Below are 17803 nucleotides of genomic sequence, written 5' to 3'. Positions count from 1 at the left end.
GCCCTTAAAGGAAACCTAGCACTTCCGATGGTGGTTATAAGCTGCAAATGCCGTGCACCAGCTCAGGGTGAGCTGGTGCCGGCGCTTATTTTCGTTATGTTTTTAAACCGATATAAAGCGTTTAAATGCTTTAGTAATCTTTATATACAAGTAAACTTGCCAAGGAAATGGGTCCTAGGAAAATAATGCTAACAACATCTGAAACAATGAATCAAAATTATACAAATAGAAAGACAGATAGAATAAAGAAATAAATTTTATTTAATAAAATCACAAATAGAAGTAAAAGCAATTGGGGGCGTGGTCTCGGCATGCGGAGAGTGTAGTCGCACGCAACTGGAGCTCCCGTTAACCGGACGACATTAAGTGGCATAAGCCAACTACAGAGTGCCCAAACCGCAAGGAGATGAGTAAGGGGAGACACCAGAAGAACCCCCCGAAGCCTGCGGTCAATCCCGCGAACACCCTCCCGCGTTACCTGCGCCCCAGGAGTGAGACGATCGCTGGGCCTGGGAAAATGGCCGCCGCCTCCACGTGTGCCTCGGCTGCTCAAGCGGTGAGTGACTGCCGTCCTCTCCCGCGGCCGCCTAAGTCAGCGTCTGCTCCCAAAAAGCGAGCAGCCGGCACCCCAACACCGGCGCACACTCTCCCCCCGGCTGGTCCGGGGAGAAGTCCAACAACTCCTGCAGAACGCAATGGAACGGTCTCAGGCACTTCCGTATCAAGGGGCCAGGCCGCAACTCCACAGGAAGACATCGAGGGTGCCGTGGACCTGGACATGTCAGCCGGGGTTACGAGGTCTCCCCATGAGGTACAGCTTCCCTCCACACAGGCTGCGGGCGGCCACTGCCAAAATCCCCATCTGCAGGCAGACGGATTGACACGGAGGGAGATTATCCACCAGGCGCAGGTGCACGCTGCTCCCCCTGCTGGTCAGGAGAGGAAGGACAGTGCAGCTACAAATGGACAGACAGCACCCCTCTCTATCTCACAGGTGAGCACACCTGCCCAGGCCCCCCCAGTGGACGCAGTTTGGGACACTCAATGGGGTGAAACACAGCCCCCTTTACAGGCTCATGTGAGAGGTGAGCCCTCATTCTTTATGGAATGTATGCCCAGTACCCCAGAGCCTCCTCCGACCCCGCTTATGTTTCAGTCCCAGGCTAGTCCAGCTGGGAGAAGCACGGACCCGGACATAGGAGGTGCTTCGGCGGCTAGGTGCCATGGGGCGAGAGCAGGACCACAGATCTCACCGCTATTGTCCTTCTCCCCCTCCTTATCTCGGGGTCGCCAGTCTCCGGTATCACACATGGACCCACGATGCCCAGAATTTCTCCCGTCACAAACATGGGCCTCACCCTACGATAGGGACTCTGGGTTGCTAGAGGAACCACCTTTGACCAGGGCGGACTTGCATGAGGCTTTGAGAAATTTACCTACTAGAAGCTTTTTTGACTCCATGATATCCAGGATGGAGAAGATGCAACGTCATTGCCTGGATGAGGTGCACCGCACCATGGAACAGATGGGCTCCAGGGTGGGCTCTCTAGAAAGACAAACCGCATCTCATGAAACCAGACTGGAGCAGCTAGAACAGCGGGTTACCGCACAACAGCATATGATACGCTCCCTAACTCTGGAACACGACGACCTTGAGAATAGAGGTCGTCGCAACAATGTGCGGGTGAGAGGCCTTCCTGAAGATGAAGAGGGCGGGGACCTCGGGTCCATCATCACCACAATCTTTAATGGAGTGCTGGGAGACCCACCGGAGACACCAATTGAACTGGACAGGGTGCATAGAGCTCTAGGTCCGAAACCGACTGATCCTGATTCTCCACGTGACGTAGTATGCAGAATCCATCATTATCGCACTAAGGAGCGCCTGATGAGATGCGCCCGAGAAAAAGGTCGCCTGACGTATGGCGAGGTCACTATACAGATCCTACTGTGAGGGTCAAAGTAATGATTATGTGTCCATAATAATTATATGCTTTATGATTGTATACATGTGCCCTTTGCCCTATATTTTTGTACACTGTTTGTTATGAAATACAGAGCTTTTCCCTTACATCAGTTTTAACCAGACATGCAACTGTCAGCGGAACTCAAGTCTTGTGATGGAAAGCAGAAGATGGAAAAGCAGATGTTTGTTAAGAATAGCATCAGCATCCAGACTAGTGGTCAATTTACTGTAGACAACGGTGACTGGAAATTCCCCTGGCATAGCAACCAAGGCCTAGTTTTGGAAGACCAATCAGCAAGAGCCGGGGGCCAGACATATATGCTTAGCTATAACCAATTATAATGATTTTAATGTATGTGACCACACCTTTTCCTATGGGTATAAGAAGCTATGTAATCAGGAAATAAACACAGTTCATCTCTTTTTTCTGTTCGGCAAGTAAAGAGCATGAACCTAAGATAAAACGGAACTTCAGTCTTCTGTCTTTTCTTATCCAAATGTGCACGCATGCTCAACTAATTTGGAGTGTCTGAGAGAAGAGTGTAAGGCGGGATTGGCCCGACCCCGACAGCTGGCGCCCGAACGTGGGGCCATCCCCGCTGATACCGTACACCCGAGGACCCGAACCAGAGGACGGAGGACGAACGCTTGTCCACACCAATAGAGGACCGCGGCCTCACTGAATCACGGCAAGTTGATGCATATTATATATGTGTTGGACTTCCCTGTGATCATTGGTGTGGAATAAGTTAGTAGCTTCTGATACTTTTCGGGTCTAAGGGCTGATTGTCTGAGTGGTGAGACTCATTTTCTTTACGGTGATCGCTGGGATGGTTCAGAACTGATGTATAGTGACACTTCCCTATGGTGTGTCACTGAATCACCACGCCTCATTCTCTCAGGCACTGAGTCAGACCTTTGGGTGGAAAGTGAAAGTAAAAGGCTTCATTGTGACATATAGAGTCTCTGCCCCCCTTCTGTAGAAGCTGGGGAGGAAGTTTGCGGACTGAGAATAGTACAGATTGACATCCTCTGTTCTGGGGATATTGGGCACTGGTTACGTGTCCGGATTGTTTTTATTGTTTTTATTATTTTATACGGGGGGAGGGAATTAAGGTGGTCTAGGGTTAGAGACCGGAAAGAAGATAGCATGGCTCACTAGGAGACCGGCTGATTAAGGTACCGAGGGAAGCACGGTTTTTGAACTATTAATGGTTCTAACGGATGTGTAGTCAGAGGTTTTGGTAGGTTAGGGACGTTTGTTATTTTCTTGATACACAACGGTGAGCCGGGGCCCCTGCGTTGAGTGAATAGCTACACCAACGTGTACCTTGTTAGAACATGATGTTAGGTGTGTTTAAGAAAGTGCATACCCTCCCCGAGGGGGCAGAGACTGCAGTCGGGCTTGTTGAGAAAAGGGAAGGAAAAAAGTATGTTAATAATTGTGTGAGGTTGTACAAGTATGTTGATATGCCCTCAAAGGGAAGGCTACAGCCTTCAGTGTGGAAGCAAATTCTAACCACAAGTAGAGGTGTGTTAGAAGATAAGGGCATACTGGAAGCTGCTCAGGCTCACTACAGAGTGGTCAGAGCATTGCAAGTTGAGGGATGGTCAGAAGTTCAGGGAGATGATTGTTCAACAAAAGCAGAAGTGCTATATGGATATGTGAAGCTTTTAGATAGAGATGTGAAATGCGGAACCAAAATGGCGACAGTGCCATGTGCCCAGCCACAGCCCCATAATGGCGGACAACCCGGTCCGGAAGGGTGGACCTGTAGAGTGTGTGGTTTATAAAACCTGGAATGGGCGGAGTCATGATAAGAATTAGAAGAATTAGAATTAAAAGGACGGTGAGAGGAAAAAAAAAAAAAAAAAAACAACTTGATTAGATTTTTAAATAGACACTTAGAGCCTCTGACTTTGACAGACGGACACTAGGACAGAGTGACAGGAATCCTTCAGAGTGCCCGTTGAGAAAGAGACAGGTGATAAGGGACATTTTAGAGATTTTGATGTGTAGAGAATTTGAGAAAAAGAGATTTTTATTCCTTGATGACTAAATTTCTCCATAGCTGCTTGCAATCTGTGTTTGAGAACTGGTCTTGAAGCGATCTGTGCTGTGCTTGGGAGAGAACAGACAGTGACTTGACTTTGCAAGTGCAAGTTTACAAGGAGGGGGGGGGCGATAGAGGGAACTGTGACTGAAAGACAGAGGGAAACTGAGACCAGTGTTTCACAGACCACACCAAAGTATGACTGACAAAAGTTTCGATTCCGGAGGAGCCCAGTTCAAGGGGGCGTGCTTCCACTTGCTGGGAGGAGACATTACTGAAGTGACTAAAGTGAGTGGCTATATTCTAATATAGGTAACTAACGAGGACGTCAGCAAGAACATCCCCCCAGACAGCATCTCTTATTGTCAAACCCTCCCCTGCTAGCCCAGTGATGATTTTAACCCATTTACAGTCAAGAAAAAGACCCAGAAAGAACAACATACATGTAGGATGGTCCATGATCTCCAAGCTGCTAATGAGTGTCCCACACTGGCAGCAGTCCCCGAGAGTGACAAATTATTCACTGTTATTGATTTGGCAAATGTTCTCCTTTCTGTGCCCCTGCATGAAAATTGCCAGTACCTATTTGCCTTTACCAGTTCAGTATTCCAGTATACCTGGTGCAGATTCCCACAAGGGGGGTAAAACTCACCCAGCCAATACCCCACGGCCCTACAGGAAGTAGACTGACAGACTAGCCCCTTACTGGATGTTCTCCTTATTAGTATGCGGAGGACCTACTGTTTCTGTTTGCCAGGATGCATTTATTGACCTTATGTGTTTTCTGTTCCAGAAGGGTTGCAAAGTTTCCGGAGATGAGCTCCAGTATTGCCAGGAAAAGGTGGTCTTCCTAGGCCACTGCTTCTCAGCCACAGGCAGACACCTGACAGAGGAAAGAAAGCTGGTGGTCCAGAATGTGCCCCTGCCCGGAGGCCCTGAGCCTCTTTACATGTTTTTAGGACTGGCCAGCTCCTGCAGGCCTGGGATAAGGTCTGCTGCCTCCAGCCTGATGTTGTCTCTTGATAAACTGAATTGCCTCTTCCCCATTTGCCCTTAGTCAGGAGGCAATTGATGTATTCCATAAGCCCTAAGCTGGTAAATCCTGTCTGCCCCGGCCCTAGGCACATTCCACTGAACCAGATATTTTATTTTATTTCGCTTTGAGTATCCAGTCCATGCCATAGATGTTTTAGCCCAGGAATATGGTGGCCTCCCCAGTGACCCACTATTAGGCCCGGTTAGACTCAGTCGTGAGGGGGGCCCCTCATGTGTTAGTAGCTGCAGCCAGCAATCTGCTCAGCAAGGCCAGTGAGCTGATCCTAGACCCTAGATTACTCAGTTACAGTGCAAACCCCACTTGCCTTGCACAGTGTCCTTACCCAAGTACAGTCCAAACATCTGAAGAAAGGAATCACAGCTCAGACTCCAGTGTGCACTCCTGATGCCCCAGGACACACTGATAAGGTGCACAGCTCTGAATCCTTCATTTTATCGCCAGTCTTCCAGGATTCGGAGGGGGGGGGAGAAGGGTGATTAACCCAGATGTTGAGTTTTTTTCTCATAGATGGCTCCAGGTCTGCAGGAGAAGACAGACGGTTCTACACTGGATATACAGTGGTCAGTGGCGCACATGAGGTAGTACAAGCAGAACCACTCCCTCCACACAGGTCAGCGCAGGAGGTGAAGTGATGGCACTCAGGGAAGTGCTACAGCTGGTGGAAGGTAAAAGGGCAAACATCTATACTCAAGGTATAGTCCTGGGGTCTAAACACGACTATGAACCCATATGGAAGGCTAGAGATTTCCTCACCTCTGCAGGGACCCCCTTTAAGCATGGCACACTGATTAAAGAGCTCATGGATGCTCTCTTACTTCCAAAAGAGGTGGGGATAGTAAAAGAAAAAGCACACACAATTTGGTGACTCCACAAGCCAAGGGCAAGTATGTGGCTGACGGGATGGCGAAGGCAGCTGCACAGATGGAGCCCGGAGACTGTCCTGAAGTCTCAGCGGTGAGTTCTGGGCTAAAAGTTTGATCCACAGGTGTTCCAGTCCCTGGTGGCCCGAGAGTCATCAGAAGTGAAGGAAGTGTGGAGGAAAGCTGGAGCCCAGATGACGATGGGACCTGGATGCTGGGAGAGAGGGTGTGCCTGCCCGGAGCCCTGCACCCGACAGTAAGTCAAGTAGCCCACGGAAACACACACATATCCAAAATGGCCATGCTAGTGCTCATAAACCACAAGTGGTTTGCCCGGGCATTACTACCCCCGTCACTAGACTAGTGAAAGCCTTTATAGTCTGTGCCTGCCACAACCCGGGTAAGGTGGAAAAGACCCCACAGAAGGTGACACCCAAGCTGCTGTATCCCTTCCAAAGACTGCATATGGATTTTATCCAGCTACCAAAACGTGGTACGTAGGAATACGTGCCTGTGTGCATTGATCTCTTTCCAGGGTGTCCAGAAGCTTCTGCCATGACCAAGGCTATTGCTGGAGCCGCAGCCAAGAAGTTGGTGAGTGAGATTTTTCTGCAGGTTTGGACTTCCAGAGACCATAGAGTCCAGTCGCAGAACCCACTTCACTGGACAGGTAAAGACCTGAAACCTTGTCCCTCCTGGGTGTAGAACAGGCGAGTGCTTTCTTGCTGCCCACCATTCAGTTAGGACCACCTCCAACAGAAATATGGGATTGCCCCCTTTGAAGTACTTTTTGGCTGCGCACCCAGACTAGGCCCCTACTTCCCACAGACCCTATAGCTGATGGCAGGAAACCAGGTGGAATATGCCACACAGCTGAGCCAGGCCTTGGAAAAGGTCCGCAAAAGTGTTTCTGATTCCTTTTTCAGATCCAGACAGAGACCTCAGGATGCATAACCTGGAGCCTGGAGACTACGTGGTGGTAAAGAGACACCAGAGAGAGAGTCTGGAGCTTTGTTACGACGGTCCTTTCCAAGTCCTGCTGACCAATGCCACGTCTGTGAAGCAGGAGGGAAGCCAGCATGCTGCCACGTTTTTTATTGCAAACTTACTTCCTGCTAGCTGGTCTCTTCTGACTGACTGTATGCTCAGGGACACCCCAACCATGACTATCACTGTATTTGTAGGGCTGACCACGATGCCCGCAGGGTAGGAGACTTTACCTACGGTTGGTGCAACAAGACAATGACCTTTTTTAACATTGACAGCACAAGTAACCCTGTATTAGCAGTGTCTGGTGTGTACAGGATTTGTGGGGATAGGAGAGTCAGGTCAGGCCTAGAGACTGGGAAGGTGAGTGCACGGTGATAAGATTTGTGCATTCCTTCCTCGTGATCCCCAGGGATAAGGTTGATCAGACACATAAGGAAAGGTAGAGAATCCCAAAGGATTCTGAAGGTCTAAGAGAAGCACCTAGATGACAACGTTTATATAGATACACCAAGGGAGCCACACATCGGGGAAAGAACTAAGCCTATGCCTGCATCCAGAGAATCTATTACGCCCCAGGAATCAGATCTATTATTGCCGCATACAACCAGGCCTGTACCGTATGCGCCACTTGCAATCCCGCCCCTACGACAAAGGTACCCCAACAACACCTTGCCAGACCAGAGTACCCATTTCAAAGGATCCAAGTGGACCACATCCAGCTACCCAAGGAGGGAAAACACGAATATGTACTTGTAGTAGTAGACATGTTCTCCGGATGGCCAGAGGCGTACCCAGTAGCTAACATGACATCAAAAACTACAGCAAAGAAATTGATCACTGAGACAGTTTGTAGATTTGGAGTACCACAAGTCATAGAGTCAGATCAGGGCCCTGCTTTTTCTTCTCAGATATTCAGAGAATTATGGAATATGTTGGGAGTAGATTTGGGCCTGCATACACCATACCACCCACAGAGCTCAGGGAAGGTAGAGAGGATGAATGGTACCCTAAAGAACAAGTTACTTAAAATGACTCAGGATAGTCCCCTCCCCTGGCCAGAATTACTCCCCATTGCTCTGTATCATGTCCGACACACTGCCCAGGCCAAGCATGGTCTCACCCCCTATGAGATTTTGTTTGGCAAACCACCAGTTTTTCCCGTGATAAGTAAGCAGGAATTGTCTGAAAGTCATGATAAGACTGTACAATATGTAATTGAATTGTCCAAGGAATTAACTAATCTGCATGCTGCAGTTGTTGCTTCTCTTCCAGAGTCATCAGGTGACATAGTCCACAACTTCCAACCAGGTGATCAAGTGTATGTGAAGAAGCATATTAGGAAAGATTGCTTCCAACCCAGATTTGAGGAACCTTACACAGTGGTCCTGGTAACGCCTACAGTGGTGAAACTTGAAGGGAAACCCACCTGGATACACGCGTCACACTGCAAAGGGAAGACAAAATGAAGCTCTATATCCTTTTCTGTTTAAGTTGTTTAATAATCACAGATAATTCATAGTAATTCGAATTGAGGGACGCCAAATTGAGACCCACAAGTGCCCCAGTAAACTACATAGCAGGAGCAGATCAAGAACTACAGAAAAGAAGTAAGCGAGGTAATACCAGTTCCCGGGCTAAAATGGGAAGAGGTTTTCTCTACGGAAACTCAAGTTGTCCCAAGAAAGAACCTATGGTTAGAATGGGTAAGGTATACTGTAAAGGCACACAACATATCAGTCGGATGCATAGCTTGTGCAGGGGCGAATCCTCATCTGACCACCCAACCCTATGTGATCCCACATATAGATAAACTGACCTGTTTGATGAGACTTTTAAAGGGCCAAAATACCTCTGATTGTTTGGAATATCTACCTTTAGTTCATGTTAAGTCTAAGGTAAGACCCCCAGGTGAAATCTGGGTTGAGCAGGGGAACTATACCTGTGTATCCTCTGACATCACTGATGCCAAAACTCCCCTGGGGGTGTTTGAAAAAGGTTTCTGCCAAGAGATTGTCACCATAGACTCAGGTTTGTTGTCCGACCATACTTCTTTCCTTTATGATGTCTTTTGGCTTTGTGGGAATGGTAAGCTAAGGAACCGCCTCCCCCAATCATGGAGGGGTCAATGTGCTCTAGTTAAATTAGTCCTGCCTTTCTTGATGTTACCCTGGAATCCGACTCATAAAAATAAACAGGTAAAGATAAAAAGGTCACTAAGTAACACTGATTATGGACAAGACCCTGATGTTTACATAGATAGTATTGGTGTCCCAAGGGGGGTCCCAGACCGATACAAGGCTCAGGATCAGATTGCAGCCGGATTTGCTTCCATAATTCCCCAAGTGCAAATCAACAAAAATGTGGACTGGATAAATTACGTTTACTATAATGAGCAGAGGTTTGTAAATTATAGTAGGGATGCTTTCACTAGTATTGTGGAAGAACTGGGCCCCAATACTAGAATGACTTTGCAAAATAGAATGACCCTAGATATGATACTTGCAGAAAAAGGTGGAGTGTGTGGAATGATAGGAGAAGACTGTTGCACTTACATCCCTCAGAATTCAGGTGCTGGTGGTAAAACACTGATAGTAATAAAGAAAATTACAGCATTGGCAACTGAGATGAAGGAAAATGCAGGGGTAGATACCTCCTGGGCAGCATGGTTTACTAGCTGGACAGGAGGGTGGAAGACCCTTTTCCAACAGATAGGATTGGTACTACTCGGGATGTTCATCCTGGCTTTATTTCTCTTATGTTGTTGTATACCATTATACAAGAGGTTGGCCAAGAAAATTGCGAATAACAAGGCTAAAGGAGTTTTTCCGAATATCGATAAACAGTCTGTTTGTTATATGTCCATGAGGAATAGAAATCTGCCCGATTTGCCTGAGATCTCAGTTCTGTCAGAACAGCCTGATGTTCCAGTTCTGGAACACCCAAATTCTTCCCCGATAGATGACCTACCTGCCATTGTGATCTCAGAATACGTAACCCCCTCCCCAATAGTGGAAGCTTTAGTGTAAGGGAAAGAAGGAGGACTCCATGTGTCAGCAAGGTTAGTGCTGGGAAATTGATCCAGGTGTCACAAGGGCACGTTGGGTCAATGACTCAGTGAAGCAATCCACTCCCCTCTCCCACCACATGGACAGCCTATAAGAAAAACGAATCGCAGTGAAGTGTAGGGAAAAGCTCAGTATTTAGGGGGGAATTGTGAGGGTCAAAGTAATGATTATGTGTCCATAATAATTATATGCTTTATGATTGTATACATGTGCCCTTTGCCCTATATTTTTGTACACTGTTTGTTATGAAATACAGAGCTTTTCCCTTACATCAGTTTTAACCAGACATGCAACTGTCAGCGGAACTCAAGTCTTGTGATGGAAAGCAGAAGATGGAAAAGCAGATGTTTGTTAAGAATAGCATCAGCATCCAGACTAGTGGTCAATTTACTGTAGACAACGGTGACTGGAAATTCCCCTGGCATAGCAACCAAGGCCTAGTTTTGGAAGACCAATCAGCAAGAGCCGGGGGCCAGACATATATGCTTAGCTATAACCAATTATAATGATTTTAATGTATGTGACCACACCTTTTCCTATGGGTATAAGAAGCTATGTAATCAGGAAATAAACACAGTTCATCTCTTTTTTCTGTTTGGCAAGTTAAGAGCATGAACCTAAGATAAAACAGAACTTCAGTCTTCTGTCTTTTCTTATCCAAATGTGCACGCATGCTCAACTAATTTGGAGTGTCTGAGAGAAGAGTGTAAGGCGGGATTGGCCCGACCCCGACACTACCTGATCTCTCTGCCCGCACCCTACAGATGAGACATGTCCTACGCCCACTGCTGGACAAAATCAGAGAAAGCGATGCCTCATACTTCTGGGGGTTTCCTTTCCCCCTTGTTGTACGGAAGGAGGGTCGTTCTATGCCTGTTCATGACCCCGGCGACCTGCCGGCCTTATTCGGAATGCTGGGATGCCCCCCATGCGAAGTCCCAGATTGGTTGCAGGCCGCAGTTATCCCGAATTCCCGGCGTAGACGTCGAGACCGACCTGGAAACCCTCGTCCGCCAAGGGCGTACCCGGCTAGGAGGGGTCGCTCGAATGATCGTCGACCTCTGGAGGGGCCGCGATGATTTCTAGCTGTAGTTCACCAATTGTCTTTTCGGGCAACCGCCTTGTAACCCCCCCCCCCTTGGCAGTTAGGTTTCAGGGCCCTGCAGCTGGGTGTTTTACTGGTGCTCCTAACCTGTTTAAGCAAGACCTGTCTATATGCGGGTCTGGGGAATTAATGGTGCACTGTGATATTTTCAGAGACGTCCGGGGTGGGTGGCTCCATAATCCGCATTGCCTTACCAAACTCCCCACTAGGGACTCCCTAGGTGCTGACTGCTTTGAGCAGCCGCCTTTTGGAAAGTTTTTTCCGCCTTTGTTCCCCCCCTTTTAGTAGAAGTCCTCTCTCAGTTCCTTCTTTTTGTTCATACCCTCTGTATGAACTTTTCTTTCTCCACCCCTCCCTTCTTATCTTCTCTTCCTTTTTACTCCTCTATCTTTCTCGGTGCCTCCCCTCCCCCTAACGCTAGCATCTTACTTCCCTGTGCACAGGTGAAATGGATCCTAACGTAAAAATTGTCTCCTTCAATGTTAGGGGCCTGCGTACCCCCGAGAAGCGGCAGATGCTACAGAGAGACCTCTGGAGACTTCGGGCGCAGATTGTCTTCTTACAGGAGACGCATTTCCGCAAGGACAAGATTCAGAGACTCTCCACCCGGCGTTTCCCACATTGCTACCATGGATGCTCGGAGGATTCTCGCTCTAAAGGTGTGAGTAGAATGATTGCACAAAATACCCCTTGGGTCCTATTGGACTCCAGAGCCGACACAGAGGGCAGATATGTCTTTGTCAAGGGAACCCTCTACTCTCAGACTGTCACACTCGCAAATCTCTACCTGCCTAATGTGGGGCAACCCACTGCACTTGCAAACATCCTAGAGGAGCTGAGCTCCTTTCAGGAGGGGATCCTGATCTTAGGAGGGGATCTAAATTTCACTATGTCCCCGGACATGGATGTCTCTAACGGCTCCACATATCTGTCACGGGCCCAAACACGTCGAATTAAAGACATGTTTCTTAGGGGGCAACTGATAGATGTATGGCGGTCCCTATACCCGAGCTCACGAGACTTCACATACTATTCAGCCACCCACGACATGTTCTCTAGGATTGATTATTTTTTCATAGACCATTTTCACCTAGATAGGGTAGTGGAGGCAGACATACATACATCCCCTCTATCTGATCACTCGCCCATCTCCATCACCCTGAGCCTGGCCCCTCCCTCCCACTCGTTGGGTAGGTGGATCCTTAATCACTCCCTTCTCCAAGATCCCTTGCATGTGCAGGAGGTGGTGGGCGAACTCAGTCACTATTTCTCCACAAACCCTTACTCAGTCACCAATCCATTAATCAGCTGGGAGGCCCATAAGTGCGTCATCAGAGACGTATTTATGCGTATAGGCGGGAGGGTAAAGCGGGAAAGATACGCTCAGGCCACCACACTCCTGGCTCAAATCAAAGAGGTGGAGGATCGTCATAAAGAAATACAGACCCCAGCCACTAGGGACCTGCTTATCAAACTTCGGGAGCAGCTACGTAACCTCTACCTGGCAAAGGCAAAAGAATCCTTGACTAAGTGTAGGAGGGTATTTTATGAATGTGGCAATAAACCGGGCAAAATTCTAGCAAACGCCCTTCGGGCACAGAGAGCGGCCAACTATGTTCCGCACATAGTGGGTAAGGAGGGATCCAAAATAATATCCCCAGCAGGGATAGCCAAATCCTTTAGAGACTTTTACGCGTCTTTATACCACCTACAGCCCCAGAAGCCCCCTACTCAGCCAGAGATCAAGGCCTACCTTGACTCAGCTGATCTCCCCTCCCTACCTTCCAAAGACATTGAGGCACTGGAAGCTCCAATTTCAGTGGAGGAATTCAAACTGGCCCTAGGCTCCATGCAAACGGGGAAATCACCTGGCCCGGATGGCTTTACGGTGCATTACTACAGGAAGTTCACTGACCAACTGATACAACCCTTCCTTGAGGCTTTTAATGCTCTGTCCTCGGGAAGCGATATGCCCCCGGACACGCTTAGAGCGCATATAGTAGTGATACCGAAAGAGGGTAAGGACCCTGCATCCTGCAGTAGCTAGAGGCCCATATCCCTCCTTAATGTGGACCTTAAATTATTCTCCAAAATTTTAGCCAACCGCCTAGCCCCTCTGATGCCAAGCTTGGCTCACTTTGACCAAACCGGATTCGTGCCCTCACGGGAAGCTAGGGATAATACCACAAAGGCTCAGAATATGGTCCACCTAATCAAGACAACTGCCCTCCCTGCGGTCATACTATCCACCGATGCCGAAAAGGCTTTTGACAGGGTAGGTTGGCCTTTCCTGTTTGGAGTCATGCGACATCTGGGACTAGGCACACACATGCTTAGCTGGATTGGAGCATTGTACTCCAACCCAACGGCATCAGTGAAGGTGAACGGCTTATACTCGGACTCTTTTCCTATTAAAAATGGAACACGTCAGGGGTGCCCATTGTCCCCCCTCATCTTTGCTCTCACGATAGAGCCCCTGCTCCGGCGGGTCAGAAATAATCAAGACATATCGGGAGTGACGGCAAACGGCAAAGAAATCAAGGCAGCAGCTTACGCTGATGATTTGATGTTCTTCCTCTCCTCTCCCCAAGTGTCCATCCCTAACCTCCTCAAAGAAATGGATATCTTTGGGAAATTATGTAATTTTAAAATCAATATACAAAAATCCGAAGCTCTAGTGCTAAACATCCCCCCCTGACCGGAGCGCCCTCCTTCAACAAGCCTTTAACTTTAAGTGGTCCTCTACCGCCATAAAATATTTAGGTGTTCACCTTCCAGCAGATCCGGACCAGACTTATCGTATTAACTTCCCGCCATTATTACAGGCCATTAAGACAGATTTGGAAAGGTGGTCAAAAGGATTCTTCTCTTGGTTCGGGAGGATAGGGGTCCTTAAAATGAATGTTCTTCCACGCCTCCTATACCCCTTTCAAGCCTTACCTATCAGAGTCCCAATTAGCTTCCTGACCTCAGTTCAACGGCTATTCTCAACTTTTGTCTGGGCCGGGAAATCACCAAGATTGCAAAGAAAGATCCTATACCTGCGTAAGGGAGAGGGTGGGGTGGCGCTTCCAGATATCGCTCAATACTACGTGGCGTCCCACTTGAGTAGGGTTGTGGACTGGTGTAGACATGGGAGTACGAAGGCCTGGGTATCAATTGAGCAGCACTTCACTCGGGTTCTGCTTTCCTGTCTCCCCTGGGTCAAAACACTGGCAGGCACTTTCTTCTCACCCAACCATCTATGCTACTTTAATGGCCTTCAAACACTGCAGATCAGGGGCTGAGATTTCCCCTACCGACTCCCCCCTAACACCGATCCTTGGCAATCCCAAGTTTCCATCCGGGATCACGTCGCCGGTTTTTAAGCAATGGATAAGTGCTGGCCACTTCAGGGCTTGTCACTTCCTGGTGGATGGACAGTGGCGAGGAGGTACAGAGCTAGTCTCCCCTCCGAATCTCCCAAGAGCGCCGATGTGGCAGGGTCTCCAACTAGCACATTATTTAAGATCTCTCACACCACCTCCCACCTTCAGCCGGTCTCCAACAGGCTTTGAGGGGGTATGCACACAAAAAGGTCAGACTAAGGGTACTCTCTCATTAACATACAACCTCCTGATATCCCCCCCCCAGGCTTACGTTCCACTGTACATGACCAAATGGGAACGGGACCTGACATTGACTCTCTCTGCAGAACAAAGGGAAAAGATTTATGAACTGGCACACAAATCCTCAATTAGTACAGCTTACCAGGAGACAAACTATAAGCTGCTTACCAGGTGGTATAGGGTGCCCCATGTACTTCACAAGATGTTCCCAGATGTCCCCCGGACCTGTTGGCGCTGCGGTAAAGAGGAGGGCACACTCCTTCATATTTTCTGGAGCTGTCCCTCACTTGTTCCATTTTGGACGGCGGTGCTGGGGGTGATTTGCGAGGTGACGGGCAGAGAGCTGCGGGATGACCCCGCTTGGGTATTGTTACACCATCACGAGATTTCCCTTGCCACGTACAGGAAATCCCTGGTATGTCACCTTCTAAATGCAGCTAGGGCCTGTATCCCGGCCTGCTGGCACTCTTCCGATCCTCCCTCCATGCATCAGTGGCTGGGCCGTGTCAACGAATTACAAAGGATGGAGAGTCTCCTGAACACTGATCCAAAGAGGGCCGCCCGCTCTCAGAAAACATGGTTCCACTGGATCTCCTTTGTGGCATCTCCCCGCTACTTGGACTTGACAGCGCGGGATGGTGATTCTACTGAGATCTGAGCTCTAGGTAAGGGGAGGCACAACGCTCCTTCTTTTGATCCCCCTACTCTATTTCTCCTTATATCTGGCGATTCCTCGCCGCTATTTCCTCTTTCTTTTTTCTCCTTTTAAAGAAATTTTATAGAATGCATCTAATTTGCAGTGAACCTGTTTCAGTAGATAACGGTACATTGAATTTTTGTTGTCATACACTTGACATTCTTGGTTATAAATTGTTGCATTATCCAAATGTAACCCCCTCCCCCTTTCCACAAATGGGTGCATGTTGGCACCTGATTATTTGACTGTAAGTGCTTACCCCTTTCCCCCCTCCCACCCTTTATGCACTGTTTTGTTACAAAAAATTAATAAAAATTTTAATATGAAAAAAAAGAAGTAAAAGCAATTAAAATTCCCAATACTAGGGAAGAACAATAGATCCCCCAGTTACCAGCCCCAATATAGAATACAACAATAGTGTGACTAAGGATAATATACAGGTATGAAGCGTAGATGTAAAGTGCTTGACAAAAAATGCTAAATAGAGGTAAATGAAGTCACATTACCAAAGATAAAGTGCCGGGCCGGAGAAACCAGGGGGTCACAGGTGCCCCACGCGTATCGCCCGTCAAGCGGGCTTCCACAGAGGGCGCGTTCACACGTTGCGTTTTGACCTGCGTTTTCATTGCGTCTGAAACGCATATACAACAGCTGAGGAGAGGTGATTTGCCTAATTACATCACTGTAAACATTTCCGTTTACAAAACGCATTGTAAACTTAGCTGGATTCCAGGTCTCCTGTAGCATTGTCTGCTTCACCTTGGTATTTTATTCACCAGTTAGGTTACGCTCCCTTGTTTAGTGGTTTGACGTAGAGGTACCCTCTGGTGTGACCCGGCGGCTTTGCTCACTCTTCTATGTTCAGTGTCTTTACATCTTTAGTTCTCTATCCTCGTGTCTGCTTTGGTTTCTTATGCTGTCTTGAACCCCGTTTGTTTCATCCTTGTTCGTCCTGTTTTTTCCCTCTTTCTGAATACTGTCCTAACGCCCACACTGCAGTTTTTCTGTCTGTATCACCTCACTGCGGCTGACAGACCTATTTGGGTTCCTCTCACCTCCCAGGGCCATGCAGGGTAGTTAGAAGGCTCTTGTGGCAGAGGCTCCCTACCTTCAAGGGGGTTTCTGCCTTGGTAGGGTCTAGTTGGTAGATCAGCGCAGGGTTAGTTCGCCCTCTTGCTCTGTTCTGTCATCCTGAACTCAGACTGTGTGGTAGTTTTGTGTACAGTATTCCAGACGTGAGTTTTCATAACAGAGGCACTGACCATAACTGGTCTGCATCTTGGATTCGACCAGCGACTTTTACTCCTCCTATGGAGCCTTTGTCAGCAGTGGTCTCCCCGGTTCAGACCTTGACTCAGCTGGTGCAGGATCTGGCTGCCCGGCTCCAGGTACGGGAATTCGGCCCCGGTTCCTGCGCCTGCGGTTTCGTCTCCGGTTTTAGAGCCTAAGGTTCCTAAGTTTTTTTCCGGTGACAGTAAAAAATTCTGTTCATTTCGGGAGGGGTGTAAACTTTATTTTCCTGTACGGCCTCACTCATTTGGTACTGAGACACAAGGGTGGGTGTAGTCATTTCTCTTCTGCGTGGTGACCCGCAAACCTGGGGTTTTTCTTTACCCTCTGAGTCTCCTTTTCGCTCATCTGTTGATGCTTTTTTTTCTGCTCTTGGACAGACCTATGATGAACCAGACCGTCGCGCTCTTTCTGTCTCTCGTATTCAATCTCTGTGACAGGGTAAACAGACAGCAGAGGAGTACTGCGCTGCTTTCCGACAGTACATGATGAACTCGGGGTGGAATGATCTGGCCCTCAAGGATCGGGTTTTGACTGGTGTCTCTGACCATGTTAGCGACCTGTTACTAGCCCATGCAAAACCAGGGACTCTGAATGAGGCTATGACTCTTGTCGTTAGGGCTGACCGACGTTTAAGGTCCAGACGATCACCACAACGTTCTTCGGTCCGACCATCGACCCCCAGACTATCCTCTAGTTTAACCACGCCGGAACCCATGGAGGTCGACAATGTCGCTGCAGGTCAGAGGAGGACGCAACGTTGGAGGCTATGATTATGTTTCTATTGCGGCAGTTCCGCAGGTTAAACTAGTAACTGGTAGTATTCATGAAGAAATGTGCTCACTTTTTGTGATGAAAAATTTAACTGTAAACGTGGTTCTGAGTTTGCCCTGGTTACAGACTCACAACCCAGAAATAAACTGGGAAACATTAGAATTGGTCAGATGGAGTCCCCAATGCAAGGACCATTCTACAGTCTGTGGAGACAAAGAGCCCTAAACTCCCAGACTTTCTCTGATTTCTCTGATGTATTTTCCAAACCCCTGTCACAGGTTCTCCCTCCTCACAGGGACTTTGATTGTAAGATTGACCTTCTCCCTGATGCTAAGTT

The 17803-nt window shown here is 48.2% G+C and overlaps 1 protein-coding gene across 2 annotated transcripts; it reads left to right on the top strand.

Annotated features, from left to right (window-relative positions):
- Positions 1-10608, top strand: LOC140105356 (uncharacterized). Of its 2 annotated transcripts, XM_072129260.1 has the most exons (3): positions 1-5742; positions 6063-6193; positions 6864-10608. In XM_072129260.1, the coding sequence occupies exon 1, from the start codon at positions 407-409 to the stop codon at positions 1952-1954; it is 1548 nt and encodes a 515-aa protein (XP_071985361.1). In that variant the 5' UTR covers positions 1-406; the 3' UTR covers positions 1955-5742; positions 6063-6193; positions 6864-10608. The 2 variants fall into 2 exon arrangements, with proteins under 2 accessions (XP_071985361.1, XP_071985360.1); XM_072129259.1 differs by having other exon boundaries at positions 6063-10608.
- Positions 10609-17803: the final 7195 nt, after the last annotated feature.

This window comes from Engystomops pustulosus, chromosome 11 (genome assembly GCF_040894005.1).
Source record: "Engystomops pustulosus chromosome 11, aEngPut4.maternal, whole genome shotgun sequence".
In the NCBI taxonomy this organism is placed as follows: Eukaryota; Metazoa; Chordata; class Amphibia; order Anura; family Leptodactylidae; genus Engystomops; species Engystomops pustulosus.
This window is presented reverse-complemented; position numbering and strand designations above follow the sequence as displayed.